General features: G+C 37.5%; 1 protein-coding gene across 3 annotated transcripts in view; it reads left to right on the top strand.

Annotated features, from left to right (window-relative positions):
• Nucleotides 1-17,064, top strand: part of cpne2 (copine II) — a 78,368-nt gene that overhangs the window by 44,003 nt on the left and 17,301 nt on the right. For all 3 annotated transcript variants that reach the window (XM_022205588.2, XM_022205586.2, XM_022205587.2), the window contains 4 exons: nt 8,462-8,595; nt 10,956-11,010; nt 11,415-11,466; nt 16,889-17,022. In XM_022205588.2, coding sequence (XP_022061280.1) covers nt 8,462-8,595; nt 10,956-11,010; nt 11,415-11,466; nt 16,889-17,022 — 375 coding nt within the window. The remainder of the gene's footprint in view (nt 1-8,461; nt 8,596-10,955; nt 11,011-11,414; nt 11,467-16,888; nt 17,023-17,064) is intronic.

Raw genomic sequence — 17,064 nt, 5'->3', positions numbered from 1 at the left:
GAAAAGTTCTGTCCCTCGCAGTCCTACTTGAACACTTCAGGGGTCCTTCTGTGGTTGTTGATTTACGAGACTACCAAAGCAAGTCATCTGTACACCTTTATTAAATACAAAAAGTTAAAAAAGTTGAGTTGAGCCCATTAAAAGCAAAAACTGTACCTGATTTGAATCAAAGTAGTCGTTTTGTGCAGCTGCACTCTGCTTCCAGTGCTCCTGTAACAGTTGAACCTGAGATGTTTATTTTATGCAGAAAAAACAAATCTCACTGATATGCAGCAGAGGAATAAAAGGAAAAAAAAATCTCTTTCCTCCTTAGTAGTGTACTCATTCATAGAGGTGCAGGAATAATTCTGAAGATGTGACACTTATCATTAACTTATTAGGTGAAAGCCATGATCTGTTTATTTCTCCTTCATCATCATCTTTAGTAAACCAAACAGCAAAGAAAAGATTGTTTACGAAAACTGTGTCTGATTTTATTCAAAATAGTCTTCTTGTGCAGCGTTGCTCTGCTCCAAGTGTGCCTGCAATGCTTGAACCTGAGAATTAATGCTATGTAGTCCAGTTGAATAAAACATAGACATCGTACTGAATCAGTTTTGCCCATTCACAATTCCAGCAAAGTTTGTTTTAGACCAGACAACCCCATCCTAACAAAAGAAACAAAGAAAGGTTGCACATTTTCATCTGTTCTGCAGTGATATTCAGTCTAATATCACATTTTTTTAGCTGCCTTAACATGTAAATACTCCTGCAGTAAAAACGCTCACAGCAGTTTCTAGTAAAAGTTCTGACAACAGCCAACAACAAGATGCAGGACAGAGGAACTGACCTGCTAGAAATCCAGTCAATCTTTGGAGAGGCAAATTGTTGATTTTTCCGCCATTTGATTAGTGACTCAACCTGAGCGTCATCCATTAGAAATCTGTCCTGGTTCTAAAATTATCCAGGGGAAAAATGGTTCAAGGCGGATATCGGGCTGAATCAACGACTCGGGTCTCTTTGTGGCTTCAATCAACTGAGATAATTCAGTGGTCAGGGTCCCCAAAGTTGGAGCAAATACACAATGGATCAATTTGCTGTCAACATTTCACACTATAATGCGGCTGCTGTGAAAGTTTTGTCGAAGACGTTCGCCTGTTATTTCTGAAAACTGTCCTGCTGCTTCGTTTTACCTTCAAGTTGTTTGTTAAATGATGCCCTGAATCAAGATTTGTGTTACGTGAGTCTGTTTTCACACATGAAAAATAAATGTAGCTGCTAAAAGTAAAGCCATAATGCTTTCAGAAATGATGTCATTAATTTACCTTCATGCACAGCAGTAAGCAGAGAAAAACTGAATGGAATCAGGTTTAAAACAGCACCAATTCTCATCGCTACACTTGACTTTATGCAGATTTTTAAGGTCCTTCAGTGGTAGTTTGTTCAGCGTATTGGAGAACTTGTCCAATCTTCTTTCTAATCCCACATTGACTCCATTATGTTTGAGTTTAGGGCTCTTTGGGGGCCACATACCCTCTTTTTGCTTGTTCTTCTGGTCACTAAAGATAGTTCTTTATGGTTCTGGTTGTATGTTTGGTCTTGTTCTCTTGATGTAGAATGAATATGGGACCAAGCAGACGTCTGCCTGGTTTTATTTTGTTTCATTGGACAGGAATCTAAACATCTGTGCCAAAAACTTGTCACAATCCCGCAGTGGGCTGGGACCTGGAAATCTAGAAAATTTGACCCCCCTATTTCTTTTTGAGAAATTAATAATTTTTACCTGAGATTTTAACAATATTCAGGTTTACCTGCTCCAAATTTTCTTAATTGCTTAAATTTAGAAGATTTCTGCAAAGTTTGAAAAAATATAGTAAATTTTCACTTTTTTTTCTGAGACTATTTTCATGTACCACCCAGAATATTTTCACTTGCCATAAGCCAGATATGGGAAAGTATATATTTTCTGAAAGAATAGGATGTCAGGTGTTGAAAAATACAAGTGTCAGAAAATCTGGCTTATGGCAACTCTCACAGATCAAATTTTACTGAAGAAGGTCTAAGTTCCCCTGTGTGGACCTTGAGCGATTGATGTTAACACGTATGCATCGAAATCGTAAGTAGTACTTCTAATATACACATACTTTGCAGTATAAAAAGACTTCTGGATGTCTCTAAGTGTAACAACTGCCTTCAAATTTTGAAAATGGTCATTTAAGGCATCAATTTAGGGCAGATTTCATTAAAAATTCTTGAAATTTGGTAGATTTTTCCAGTTTAGACTTCATGTTTCACTGTTATGTTTTTTGTAAAGTAGTCATTTACTCTGCATAGAATTAGTTAATAAAACATTTGAAGGCAATATCATGTCTCGCCTTTCAAAATTACGTTTAATCACCAAATTCCATCGGTGGAACCCTACACTTATGTCTAGAAAAATCTCCCTGCAGCCTTAACTTTTTAATATAATTTAAAGATATCTTTTTAGATGTATTCCCAAGTATATTGCGGTTGAAATGAGCCCTCACTACCAGGGGATGATTTTTAGCCAAGATATTACATTTTTTCCAAAAAATAAGCCGAGCAGCCCACTATGAATCCTGTATTTTGTCACCACATGTGCCCTCACTTATACAGAAAACACAACATCACCCTGATTCTGTCACCCTTCATCTGTGTCCATCACTGCTGCTGCTCTTTGCACTCTGTCATCTTTTTCTGTCCTTCCTCCTCTTTTTAATGATCAGCACTCGTAGTAGTAGCTTTATATTGTCATATTGTCCATCTGTCCCACTCCTATAAACATAGCATATCAGGTAGTTTTTTTAGTAAAAGAAGTTGCCATCAACTATCTTCAAATTTTGTTGATGCTTGCTCTAGAAAGATAAAGATTGGTCATAATGACCTATTATAAAACTAAATGAAATAGTGTAAAAAAGGCAAAACAGGAAAGCAATTTGTAGTATCAGTTGCTAATCAAGAAGTATAAAGACCACTAAGAGTAACCAAAGGCTATTAAAACCATAAACGTCTTAAAGATTTTCTTAAAAATGTCAAACGAATAGGAGACTTTGATTGAAAGAGGAGGGTTATTCCAAAGCATAGGAGCAATACTGAGAATGTGTCATCTTCTTTACTCAATGGCCTCCATTGTATAAGAATTAATAGCAAAAAGAAGAAGAGGTCTGGAGACGAAACAGGGGCAGAAAAATTCAGAAATGTCCCCAGGTGCCAACCACTGCAAATGGAAAGCATTTTGATCTCTAATGTTACATGTAACACATGGAGCAAGGGTGAAAAATGTGGAGAATAAAAGTTGATTTGCATAGAATGTTTTCATGCACAGAGGCCGTTCCAAGTGATTTACAGGAAAATATAAAGATGAACAAACTTAATTCATCTCAGGTAAAGTGTGTTTTTATGGCTTTGCACCAGCAACAGCCAAAGGAATTGTGTTTTTGGTTGTCTATCCATCTCTGTGTCTCACGAAATCTCAGGAACACCTGGACAGAATTACTTCTAATTTGGCAGAAACATTCACTTGGACTCAGTCATGAATAAATTTGATCTTGGTGGTCAAAGATCAGAGTGTTCACGTGTTCTCCCCATTCTCTATAGCACTATAAATTGGGAATGCCGTGAGCGGATTTCTTAACATTTGGCACAAATGTTGGGGTCAAGGATGAACTGATTAGAATATAGAGGTCAAAGATGACTGTGATTTCACAAAGTACATTTTTGAACTGAAGATTCTTGTGGTAATTATGAGGAAAAAGTCACACAAATGTCACTTGTTATTAAAATGATGAAGTGACGGGATATTCAGAGGTCAACGTCACTGTGACACCGTAATGTTCTGGAAAAACCCCTTTCTGGCTGGTGTGTAAGGGCAGAACTCAGGAACAGATAGAGAGTATGTGAACATTTTTACATTTGCTTACAATCTTAACTGTGGTGAAATCTTCTGCACTGATGATCTGTCTTGTCGAATTTGTCACTTCTTACATGTTTGAAGCATTGTCTGCTGTGGCGGCTTTAACTTTGTGTTCTATCATAACCGTCTTCTTGGCCAAACGTGAACACAACCAAGGGTTTTGCAGGGGTCTTTTGTTTCTTTCACTGAACTCCACAGTTTTACCTGCCCGTATTGAGAGTCTGGACAGCTGTAGATACAACTTGACTCTTCGGTGGAGGCATGAAACCGCCAGGCGTTGATTCTAGTTGCTTCATTTCCCCATTTTTTCCTCCCCTGTACTCACACATCTACCACCTTTGCTTTTCCTTCCCTTTTTCCTCACTGAACCAGAACATTGTTGTTTTATAACCCTCCAAACAAAGCGAAGAAGAAGAAGTTTGAGACTATCTTTAAGCTGATAGCAGGGAGGCGGAGATTCTGGGTCGGGTTCTTGTCAGCATGCAAACCGCTATTCAGCGCCGGGGGAAACGCTTGTCACTCTTAATCTCATATTGTGTCGGGCTGTGTGTGTGTGTTGCTTTGTGTGCTTGTGTTGAAAGCAGCTGTGTGTGTGTGTTCTCGTATGTACTGTATGTCATCGCAGCATCACCCTAAGGTCAGCTGTGTTAAAAATACACCTCTATAAGCTTTCAGGGTCATTGTTTCCTCTGCAGACTGTCTTCTTTATAAGAAAAACGTGGCATGTTCTTGTAAACAGAACTAACGTATACATTCGGCATTACTCACCGGAACGCTCTGTGTGCATCTTTGAGGCTTGACATATGTGATTAATGCACTTTCCTTGTAAAACTTCAACCCCTGCAGTGTTGTATAAAAGCTGTAGCCACTTATTCTGTCCCTGCCGATATTAAGTGCTACATAAGAGCAGCTGCATGCATTGTAGAGCCGAAAAATGAATCACAAATCTGCTAAATCACATCAGCTGGCTGGTAAATGAGGTGTGTGAGCGGAGCAGAGTGGGAGTCCAGCAAGGCTTTTCAAAATCAAACTGTCAATGTTCTCTTTCTCCAAGATAATGTCAAGTCAAGTTTCTCCTTTTTTTTTATTCCTTCAGACCTTCACTTCACACTGTATGAAGCCACTGAAAAGCGGAAGAACTAATCCATGGCACTGTTTATAAATGTATGTGTGAGTTTCATACCGAATCACGAGCTGACGGCAGCATGACACCCAGATATTTTGTGTTTTCAGTGACTTCAGCGTTTTAAAGGTGTTCTGTTTGAAAATGTGACTATAGACAGTGTGAAGAAACTGAACTAAAAATGGACACAAAATGACACAAATGAGACACAAAGTGACAGAAAATGAGACAAATGACTTGAAACAAAACAAAAAAGAGACAAAAAAAATTGACAAAAAGTTACAAAGCGACAGGAAATGGACAAAGGAGAAAAACGAGACAACAAATTGCACAAATGAAACAACTGAGGCCAAAAATGACAAAAGTGAGAACAAAACAATAAAAAAGTAGACAACAAAAGTGAGACAAAACGACACAAACGATACACAAAACATTGAATAAAGCAAAACACATGATGACAACATTTAGACTAAAAAATACAAGCAAGAAAAAAAAGACAAAATTACAAAGATGTGAGACAAATGACAAAAGTCAGACAAAAAAAACAAAATATTACAAAAAAGAGGTGCAAAATAACAAAAGAACAATGAGCGGTATAGCATTTTAATTTATGATTGAAACAACTTATGGTTTAAGAAATGATTTTAAATTTACAGTTTTCCAAATTTACAAATTGCAGTTAATGTCAATGTAATTTTTACTCTTTACAAAGTAGTCCCGATTGAACCCTCTAAGACCCTGACTTTTGTGAGATGGCACTAGCAAAGAGATCTTTAGCTGTCTGTCAAATCTGGTCATACAGAGCACTGTGACATTGATTTAAACAGTAAGAAAATGTGTTGTGTTGCCTTTTTGCAAGATACTGCAGAATGCCTCTATGCGGTCGACATCATCCTTTATGTGGCCAGAATACTTTCATACAACTGATTCTCTTTGCAACCAAATCTTCTTTTTGGGTGTTTCTCTGCTGTTCAGAGCTCTTTTCATGCTAGAGGAGCCTGCAGATCAATAAACTGTGTTTTCTCATCCATGTTTAAAAAGCTATAAGTTACTTATTTCTATTAATTAAATCAGATAGACTTCTGAAGATTATGGGCAGCAAAAGAAGTTGCAGTATGATGTTTTTCAGTTGTTGTTGTTTTTTTTGCCTTTATGTCATGACATTCTTTCCATGATATGGATCAATAATTGCGGGGCTTTTTACCCCTGTGCCATAAAGCAATGCAATAAATCCCAGTGCAATAACTCCTGAACCTGTACATTTAGCATGAGCAGTGCTATTTTGGGTGGGTTTGTGCAATATTTATTTATTTCTGTGTTATTTTATCTATTTCTTTTCATACATATAAATATATTTTGCATAGTCTGTTTTATATACCGGGCTTTGCAAAAGTTCTGTTACACTCGGTTTCATGATCTTTAGAGACGTTTACATGTCGGAGTGAAAAATGCCATTAAATAAACTGAAAGTTCTACCTTATAGGCAGGTGTCCTTAATACAAATTTTTTTCTCCGGAGAAGTTGTATCAAGATGGAAGTCAAAAGACTTGAGATATCTGCTCTCCTTTGTGCTGAACATCAGCCGGATGACCGTCCACAGAATCGCGGAGAGGCTAAAGAATGGTGAAGATCTTTCAGGTCTTCACCATTCTTGAACGATCACTGAAAGATCTTCACCATTCTTCTGCCTCTCCGCGACTCTGTGGACGGTCATCCGACTGATGTTCAGCTGCTTGGCTCTGTCAGACTTGTTGTGGCCAGCATGAAGGAGAGCAGATATCTCAACTCTTTTGACTTCCTTCTTGATACAACTTCACCGGAGAACAAATTTGTGTTAATGACACCTGCCTATAAGGTAGAACTTTCAGTTTGTTTAATGGAATTTTTCACTCCGACATGTAAACGTCTCTAAAGATCATGAAACCGTGTAACAGAACTTTTGCAAAGCCTGGTATATCTTACCTGTTGTTATCGTTTTATCCCACGAAGGAGAGGCATTCAAAATTTTGTTGTCCAGTGACACTAAAAGGCATTTGATTGGATTGATTTTGATTTTGTAACATCGTTGACAGTTCTGTAGATCTACATGGTCGCCTATAACCAAACACCACGTGGTATATTTGGGGAAAGGTGTGGAGCAGGTCATGTGATTTGGAATCAACACACTTCCTTTTGAGGTGTTTTTGTATTGGGCTGCTTAGTTGAAAGCGATTTCTCCGACACAGATACAATTTGTTATTTTCCACATAAAATTTGATGTTTTGCCAAAAAAGAAACATCTGTCCTGATTATCTCAACTTAATAAAAAGAACACAATCAAAACAATTCTTGAATAAGCTGATTTTATTATTGTTTAGCTAATTAGAAGGTGGTTGTTATTTAATTTAGATGGTTATTTAGTTGACATTTTAGTGATATCCAGTCATTTTTTATTATTAAGTGATTATTTACATAATAAATAATTATGGAATTTGTAAAGACATGATCATAATGAACATAGAAATATGATTGTTTTTATTTTAATAAAAATGTATACAAGATATATCCCATGGACTTCAATAGTCCCTCAATTATATATTGATCCTTATAACTATTGTGAGTAGGCACAGTGCATTGTTGACATGGAAACGATGTGCCTTGCAGTCCTAAATTGCGATAAATGACCAGATATGCAGAAAAACATGTAGTGCGATTCTGTAGACCTTCATTTTCCAGTCCGCCAACACATTTGCTGTACTAATTAATCCATTTGTTGTTTGTCTTGCTTGTGTTTTACGCAAATACAAAGTATTTTTCTGCATTTTGCACATGCCACTACTGTGATTGTGTAACTGGCTCTAAGTTCTTCCAAATGCAGGTTAGCTACCACTGAATTCTGCATCTTAAACCTCCTGTTTGGTCACAGACGGAGCTCCAGAGCTGCTCCTGCTGCTCTGCTCATGTTTCTGCTCACACTGCACCACCTGTGTGGATGCAGTTTTGCACAACAGGCAGTTTTCCACTCCCTCAAAAGTTAACTTCCTAGAACTAGGAATGAATCCGTTGCAGACGCTTAACAAACTTGAACTTCTCAGTGGCTTCGGTTCAGACATTAATGAGAGCAGCATGTGTCACATTGGCTGATAGCATTAAATCCACTTCTCGGTGGCATACAGTAGAAACATATTAAAACTCACAGCTGGTGTGGTTGCAACATGAACCTTTCTGTCTTCTGCAGAGTCAGACTTGAACGCAAAATGAAAACAAGTCTGAGCTCCTCCTGTGACATTTACGCCAGAAAAGAATCGACCAGTTTTTACAAAGTCTCATTTTCTTGCTGTTTTTGCTGCAGTTCCCATCATGCAACTGGCTCTTCACAAGCAGCTCAGCAACACTCCAGGCTGCTCAGATGACCTCTAATAAATCACTTTTCTGTGTTTCAACAGGTCGGTATAGACTTCACGGCGTCTAATGGGAACCCCCGAGAGCCGTCCTCCCTCCACTACATCAATCCTCTGGGCAGCAACGAGTACCTGGCTGCTATTTTAGCTGTGGGACAAATCATACAAGACTACGATACGTGAGTATTTGAAGCAGATTTTTTGGTTGTTTAACTAGTTAAAGGCAATTTTACATGCAAGAGAGTAAATATGGCACTAAATATGCGAACTAACCCTCTGAACCCCATCATTTTTGTCCTCCTGTCACATTTGTACTCACTGTGGACTCATTTTTCACTGCAAGATAAAGTCCTGCATCTCTAGAGACAACTCACAAAAGTATTTTGTGCTGTATGACACACTTTTACTGTTGTGAATCAAAGAAATGAACAAACAAAAGGTGAATGTCTATGAAACATGTGAAACATCTTTAGAAATACTCCCATAAAAACAAAATGGTGGCTCCACATACTATTAATATTGTGCTATTTACATTTTTGAAACCTCTACAAACAAACTCCAGAAAGCTGTTTCACCATACTGAATGTGTCTTTCAACAACTTGCTCCTCTGTGTAGTATTTTATAGCCATGCTGCATTTATTTTATTGATTAAACATGTTTTATTTTGCTTTTCGTCTCTCTAATTTGTCTTCTATCTGCTCTGTGTAAACACTGCCTGCAGTTCAACCGAGACATCCCTGAATTTTAGTCACGCGACTGTTTTCTTGTTTTGTTTTTTTGATTTGTTTTTACTGGTTCTAGTGAATGAAATGGTTTGTTTTGATGACCTTTCTTCAAAAATGCAGCTTGTAGAATAAAGCGATGGTGATGAATGATCAAAAATTTAAGATTAGTTTGGTTCCTTGTGTCGACAGAGAGGCATTGACGCTTTGTTGAAGGACCGGTGGGAAGTTGAAAGTGTGATGGTTGTGACTCTGATAAATGATGTTTTTCAAAGAGATAATGTGCTTTTCAAACTGTTGTGGAGTTCTCCTTAAATATCAGCAGTCTGTCCCCTCCACCTTTTTTTACTACAGCTGTCTGAACATAACTGTTAAATGATCTGCTTCTTTTGGCAGAGGTGGAGTCAAATACAATACCGGAAAAGAAATGAGCGAGGTCGCTTGATGCAGTGCTCATTTTTCTAAAGGCTACGAGCCCCATTTGCTCCAGAAATGGACCATTGACCTCATGAGTGTCTCCACAAAACACAAGTGGCATCGTAGACCTGCCTTATTGCCATATTGCACCTACTTCTTCATTCGTATTTGCACTAGTATGTTACTGAGTTGTGTTTTTTGTTTTTTTCTTTTCTTTCTTTTATTTTTATTCTTATATTACTTGCTCTAGATTTGTGGATATATATACATTTATTCCTATTTCTTTATTACGTCATTGTTGCACTGCCTGCTCTACGTGGCTTTTTAATTGCCCACTGGTGACAAATAAAGTTTTGTGAATCTGAATCTGAAGACACCCCTGCAGCGGAGATTTGCAGAGTTTCAGTCATTTTGGGCTTTGTAGAAAGAAGTAAACTGGCTTAACAGTTCTGTAATACCCATTTTAATCCCATCTTCTACCAGAGCAAAACGTACAAACCTAAAAATCTAAGCTTAAAATCAGAAAACTTCATTAAAATTGACTTTATTCTGCATATATTATCAACAAATTAGAATAAACCGGTTGAACTAACAAAATTTTGTTTAAAAAAAGCTGAAAAAAAATCTCACTCCTTGGTGCAAATGCGAAGAAATGTGAACTTAGAGTTACTTTTCAGCTGGGCTAGGTTGAACTGCAGGCAGTGTGTGTTTGCAAGTGTAGAAATGTGTTAAAAATATTAGTAGTAAAACATCTATAGTGTGTACATTCACCACACATGTGGGCACTTGTAGATGTTGATTTCAGGTTTGTTTCTTTAATATATGTGAAATAAATAATCAAAGAAATTCGGAATTTGTTTTTTCTTTTTCTAATTTTCCTTTTAATAAATTAAAATAGTCCTGCAAGGGAGTTTTTGCAGAGTTTCAGTCACTTTGGGCTTTGCAGAAAGAACTAAACTGGTTTAACAGTTCTCTAATACCCGTCTTAATCCCATCATCTACCCGAGCACCGCTGTACAGAGCTTTAGCATCAGCAGAGCACACACAGACACAACCATCTCGTTTTCCCGTTTTAGCTTGCATGCTAAAAATAAGGTCTTTGACACCAAAACCACCAGGAATGCAGCTGCTTCTTTAAAAAAAAAAAAAATCACATAAAAATGTCATGAAAATCAATGAGTTGCTGTGCAGGAGTTTCTTTTCTTACCGAGGAGCCATTTTACAATGTCATTTTTCCACCAGCTCCCTGCCCGCTCTTCTTTAAATGTCTGAATGTGTTTCTATGTGAACAAGGTAACAGGATTTCCACTGCTGCTGTCTAAATCCAGCTTGTTGAATTTGTATGAAAAAAAGAAGGTTTAACTAACGTTCCAATCTGTTGTCATGGTTTCCCCCTCAGCGACAAAATGTTTCCTGCTCTGGGATTTGGAGCCCAACTCCCACCAGACTGGAAGGTACGTGTGGTGTTGTTGTTGTTGTTGTTTTGTGTGCAGACATGTGCGTTACATGTGCACGTGTGGCGGCAAAGACTGAGAGGAAGGTGGGTTGTCATCTGCAAACTTACAGTGAAAGCGAGCCTGCTTTCTACTTGCATCTTACACACACTAAAAAAGAAAAACACTCGCAGATAAAACTGTAAGCATTATACATGCATATTCAGATGATTACGCAACTGTCAACCCATCTGTGTTGCCATGGCGCTGAGCTGATGAAAAGGACAAAGAAGAGCGAGCTGCACAGAGAGCTGGAGAGACGGTGGGAGGGAGGAGGTGTGGGAGAAATGGACGGCGTTTCTTAACTGTATTTTACAGTGTAGTGAAGGACGAGCGTTGAAATGTCTGTGTTTGTGTCTCGTCAGGTGTCGCACGAATTTGCCATCAACTTTGACCCCACCAACCCTTTTTGTTCAGGTGAGTCGCTACAGGTGTCATCAGTGACCCTTCAGCTACCTTTTTAAAGACAAAAAGGTCCCATTTTTATGAAATACCTCCATTTTTTAAACCTATTTCAACAGGTTGATCACTATAGCTTCATCAGTATCAGGCAATTTTGGACAAAATCAGATTTAAAGGCCGATACACATAACATCAACAAAGATGGTTTTATACGTGTATTTAACATACAATATTAGAAAACTTTAATGTTAAAAAAACAAACAAAAAAATAATATATTGGATGTAATCAACTGATTCATAGATGATTAGTATAAAACGTTTATGTGAGCAAACATTGATATTCCTTTAAGTAATTATCTGTTTTGTCAGAAAATGTACCAAATCTGTGCCTGAAATTAAATATATTGCAAGTCAACTTTATTCTACATGCTTCTTTTTTTGAAAAAATCGCTAAAAATAAAACATTTGACCAAATACAATTCTGTGAAAAAATAAAAAAATTGCAGTCTTGGTGCAACCATTTACTTATTTATGACTCAGCTACAACCAACAGTTACATGACAAAAATTCTGAAACTTTTCAGCTGAACTGGATTGAACTGCAGGCAGTCTGTTTCCATAGAGCAGATAGGAGGCAAAGATGGAAGAACAAATTCTGAACAAGGATCGAGACAAATGTTAGCATTGATCCAGCTTTAATCAAATGTCGTACTTTTTTCCTCTTTCATCAGTTTTAGGTTTCTATACCATCATCAATATCAGATATTTTTGGCCAAAAGTAATTATATATATATAAGCTGATAATAATAAGATAAACAGTCGCGTTTATTTATCAGAACCAATGTTCCAGCCGCTCTTGAAGTGACTGTCTGTGACTTGATGCTCTGTCAGAAACTCATCAAATCGAAGCTTGAAATCTGAATTTTTCATTAAAATCAACCTTATTCTACAAGTCGCATTTTTTAAAAAACTGCTGAAAATATATCATTAGACCTAACAAAATTCTGTAAAAAACTACAAATTTGGCACTTATCACCACAACCATGAAGTCATTAGTGATTCAGCTGCAATCTACAGCTTCTTGAAAAAAATCAGGGACTTTTCAGCTCAACTGGGTTGAACTGCAGGTAGTGTGTGTTTACACAGAGCAGATAGGAGGCAATGATTGAACAAACTTTTACAAATTTTTGGTATAATATATAGAGTATGTACATTTACTATATTTTTCCAGTATTGGTAACACCTGTTGGCACTTGTACATGTAATCTCAGGTTTATTTCTTGATTTTTTGCAAAATAAATAATAAAAGAAATCAAACTTTTTCCTTTTTGTTAATAAAGATTTATGATGTAACTGTGTTGTGCTACACTAAAGACATTGTGAGTTTTCTATACATCTGGTTGTACTTTCTGCATAATGTTACAGGATTTTATATTGTCGTGAAAAATAAGCACATATTGCAGAAAAATGTGACAAAAACAGAAAACGTCTATAAACTTCATTGGATTTAGGAGATTAAAGTAAACTTTTCAGTGCTTTCTAAAATGTAGTTTCATTTTACTTGCAGGTAAACACATTGTACGCGCAGATAACAGTACATTGCCCATTACGATTGTTTCTGATATTTTTACAAACTGCCTCAGCTTAATCAGCAGCTATCTGAAGCTTCTTCTGATCCGTCACTAAAATACCAGTTTGTTTTCTGTTTTCTACTCTATTCCGTGGATAATAGACTCCGCTGAAAACACTGCCTCTTATCTGTACTCGTGGGTTGTCGTCTTCTTTGAGGCCTGAGCCCACATCGTCTGCCAGCAAGCTGCTCCAACAGATAGGGGTTACCGAGCTTTTTCTTGCCATGAGAAGATGTAAAACATTATGTTTTATGGTGTAGTTTGATTTGCAGCGGGATGCATCATGTTCATCATAAACATTCAGACACAAGGCTGCAATGTCAGTGTGACTTTGTGGAAATAAACACTGGAATAAACAGCGCAGGGACCAAAAAAATCACTGTAACAGAAACTATCATCTTCTAAAGACACTTCAGGGAAAATGTGATCCTTTAATGTGCTTTTCAGTTTTGAGGTTTGGGGATATTTGCTTCTAGAACACACCTTCTTTTTTATACTAAAGGAATAAACAAACACAACCAAAAGACACACGCAGGTGTTTGTTTTACTTCACTTTATTGAGAGGACAAGTCTGCTAATTAGAGCCTTTTCGCATATTTAAACATAAAATTAATAATTAACTGGTGAAGTTTTAAGGTGATATCTGTTGTTTAAAAGTTTCATTTGTAAATTGCGGTTTCCAATTAATAAAATAGGAATGCAATCTTATAATGCATAGTATATTATAGGCAGAAAATTAGTTTTTTCGTCACACTCTGAGCCAGAAATCTCCATTTCAGTTGTACTTCCCTACACCAAACTTTACACTTTTATTCCTCACTGTATTCTGCAGGTTTTAGGAGAGAGATTTGTTCATGTTTCATGTATAGCCTGATTTATTGAACATATTGTTCCAAAAAAATATGGAGAAAATTGATTTTTGAATGAATTTTATGTGTGGTACAAACAGATATCCAAAATCTCCTCTTCTCTGACACAGCTAAAACAAAAACTTTAAAGATGTCTTAAATCCAATGTTCAGATTTCTGTTGTGGAAATGATCACAAATTAGGGTATTTATTTATGTATGTATAGATATATAATGCTTGTAATTCAAAAAATCTTTCCCTCATTGGACTGGGGAAGTGCCATATTCTTTATTGATTCGTCAAAATATGTACCCTCTTCACCAGTAATGTCTCCCCTGTAACTGAAGTGTAAAAAGAATGCAAGACAACAACAACACAGAAAGAATCGGCCTCTCCAGAGCAGGCGACAGCAGCAGGTGCTGCACTATTTTCTGTATCTGAGTAAATAAGTGCTTCACACCTCACCTACACCTCCCACTGTAGATGTTAGTCTGAATTAGCAGTAAGACCACAAATGTGATATAATATGACACCACACAGTTGACACAGTTTTCGTGACAATTCACATCCAAAAGCTCACATTTCATTATCGATGCCATGACACTGAGTGAGAATCACCCAAATGACACCATTTATCAGAGAAGGGAACTGTAGAAACAAACTATATCATTGAATTTTCATCTTTCCAACGGTTCTTGAACTAATTATGTGCTATGTATAGTTCATTTAGGAAGAATATTGTTCAAAATCACCTCATTCTGTATCAAAAAATAGCTGAAAAATATATGATTTTTTCGAACCAGATTCTGAAAAAAAAAAAAAAATTCTGTGCTTCTTAACACAACTAACGAGCTATGCCTGACTCAGCTACAACCAAGAGTCACATGGCATAAAATTAGTGATTGAAGAATATACTGGATGAATAAAATAAAGGCAGCATGGCTCGAAAACAGTGAACAGAGGAGCAAGTTGTTTTTAGATACATTCAGCATGGGGAAACATCTTTCTGGAGTTGATGAGCAGAGTGGTGTGAAAAACGACTGGCTTGTAGAGGCTGTAAAAATCTAAATAGTTAAATATCAACAGTGAGCCCGATCTCACGGGGATTCGTGAAACTGTCACGTAAGTTTTAGTTTCGGTTTCGTGCGCACCAACACGATTTCGTCATGTTTTTCGTGCCGCTCACCACGAAATGCGCACCAATGTATTTTAAACGGCGGACTTTTCGTGCCACTCAGAACGTATTTCAAAAGAATGTGTATATTATATTTTTAATGTAAAACCGTGGCGAATCCAACGCTATATTTTGCATGACATCGTCCCTAAACATAACCCTAAACATAACCCTAACCATAACCTAACCATAACCTAACCATAAGCCGGGGGTACACTTACCAATTTGCATAGGAATGTCAAGAATGTCCGGCGGCCGGCGGCCGCAAACGCAATCACACAAGCAGTATACGCCGATGGACAGCTTAGATTGTCATGAATCCGCCGGTATAAACCACTTTCAGATGTGATTACCACAGCGAAAAACATTTCGTGGTGAGCGGCACGAAAAACATGACGAAATCGTGTTGGTGCGCACGAAACCGAAACTAAAACTTACGTGACAGTTTCACGAATCCCCGTGAGACCGGGTTGCAACAGTATATAAAGGCACCATTTTTTCCAGTCACACTTGAGAGGAACTGAAAGATTGTTGTACATGTTGATTTCATTTTTTTTTCATTTTGTAAGATAAATAATCAAAGAAATTATGCTTTCACGTTTGTCTTTCGGTTTTTGATAGTATAACGCTGTTTTACTGCACAGAAGATGCTTTTTAATTCTTTCTCCTTCTAGCCACAATAAACCAAAAAAACCTCCATTTCAGAACTTTCTATTGCACCGAATTTCACCATTTATGCCAGACATAGCTGCTATTATGGCTACAGATTCTTTGTCTTGCTTAAATGTGCCTGTTAAAGGTTATTCAACATTTCTTCACCATCATGACACCTAAATACATTTTGCACCTCATCAGCATCTTGTACCTTTCTTTATTAAAACAGAAAGTCCTCTTAATATGGTGCGGTTGCATCTGTTAACACACCATTAGCATTTGAAATGTGAAGAATGCAAATGTGTTTATTGACAAATGCGACCCACTTGAGCGGCAACTGCTGAGAGCAAAACTGTGACGCCCAGAATGAAACTGTGTGAGGCATATTTTAGCCTGATGGAATCAGGAAGGTCGTGTTAAGTAAGTGCATTTATACCCTGCTGGAGAAGACCTGTGTCAAAATATTATATTCTTCTGCAAAATAGATACCCGGCTTGCTGTTATTAAAACATGTGCCTCCGCAAATGGCCTTTTCTTTTTAGGGTTAGCTTCTTTTCTTGGCCAATGCAGCCTCCGGTGCACTCTGAGATGAAAAAGTTCCGGACTAAGCAACAAAACCTGAACTGCGGGTCTGCAAGTGCTGCAGTGTAAAAGCTTTTTATATAATGTGCAACTCTCCTAACAAGGGCTTACTGTTATATTTGACAAACAAATGCTTGTTTGTTCTCAGCTACTGAAATCTTACAGTAAGTACATTTAAAACTCTTGTCTATTTGCATTTCTGGCTCTGAAGGTGTATATTTTCATCAAAATGAAATGAGTTATGAGTGAGGAGACTTTTGAAAAGTAGAGCTGTGTTCAAGTGTTCCCAGTTCCCTTAAAGAAATAAAAAGCAGTGCAGGAGGTTCAGCAAATGATCCCTGTCTGATTGGAGTCTAAAATAGCAGCACTGATGAGAAACGCAATTATGTTTTCATGAGCTTCTGGCCTCTGGTTGAGAAGTCTCCTTGGAGTTTGGAGATGTGCTGTATGGATTTTACACCTGTCTTCCTCCTTATGTCATTTCTCTAACTCAACTTTACATTTCTCACTGTGTCTGATGTTAAATTTCATGTTTTTCTGCATCTCCAGGCGTGGAAGGCATCGCCCAGGCCTACTCCGCCTGCCTCCCTCACATTCGCTTCTACGGCCCGACAAACTTCGCTCCGATCATCAACCATGTAGCACGCTTTGCTGCTCAGGCCCTTCAGCAGGAGAAAGCAGCGGTGGGTGAACAACAACTTACCTTTTTAATCTGCCTTTCAGTG

The sequence above is a fragment of the Acanthochromis polyacanthus genome, chromosome 8 (assembly GCF_021347895.1).
Source record: "Acanthochromis polyacanthus isolate Apoly-LR-REF ecotype Palm Island chromosome 8, KAUST_Apoly_ChrSc, whole genome shotgun sequence".
Taxonomy (NCBI): domain Eukaryota; kingdom Metazoa; phylum Chordata; class Actinopteri; family Pomacentridae; genus Acanthochromis; species Acanthochromis polyacanthus.
The sequence above is the reverse complement of the archived record's forward strand: the minus strand, read 5'-3'. Positions and strand labels throughout refer to the sequence as shown.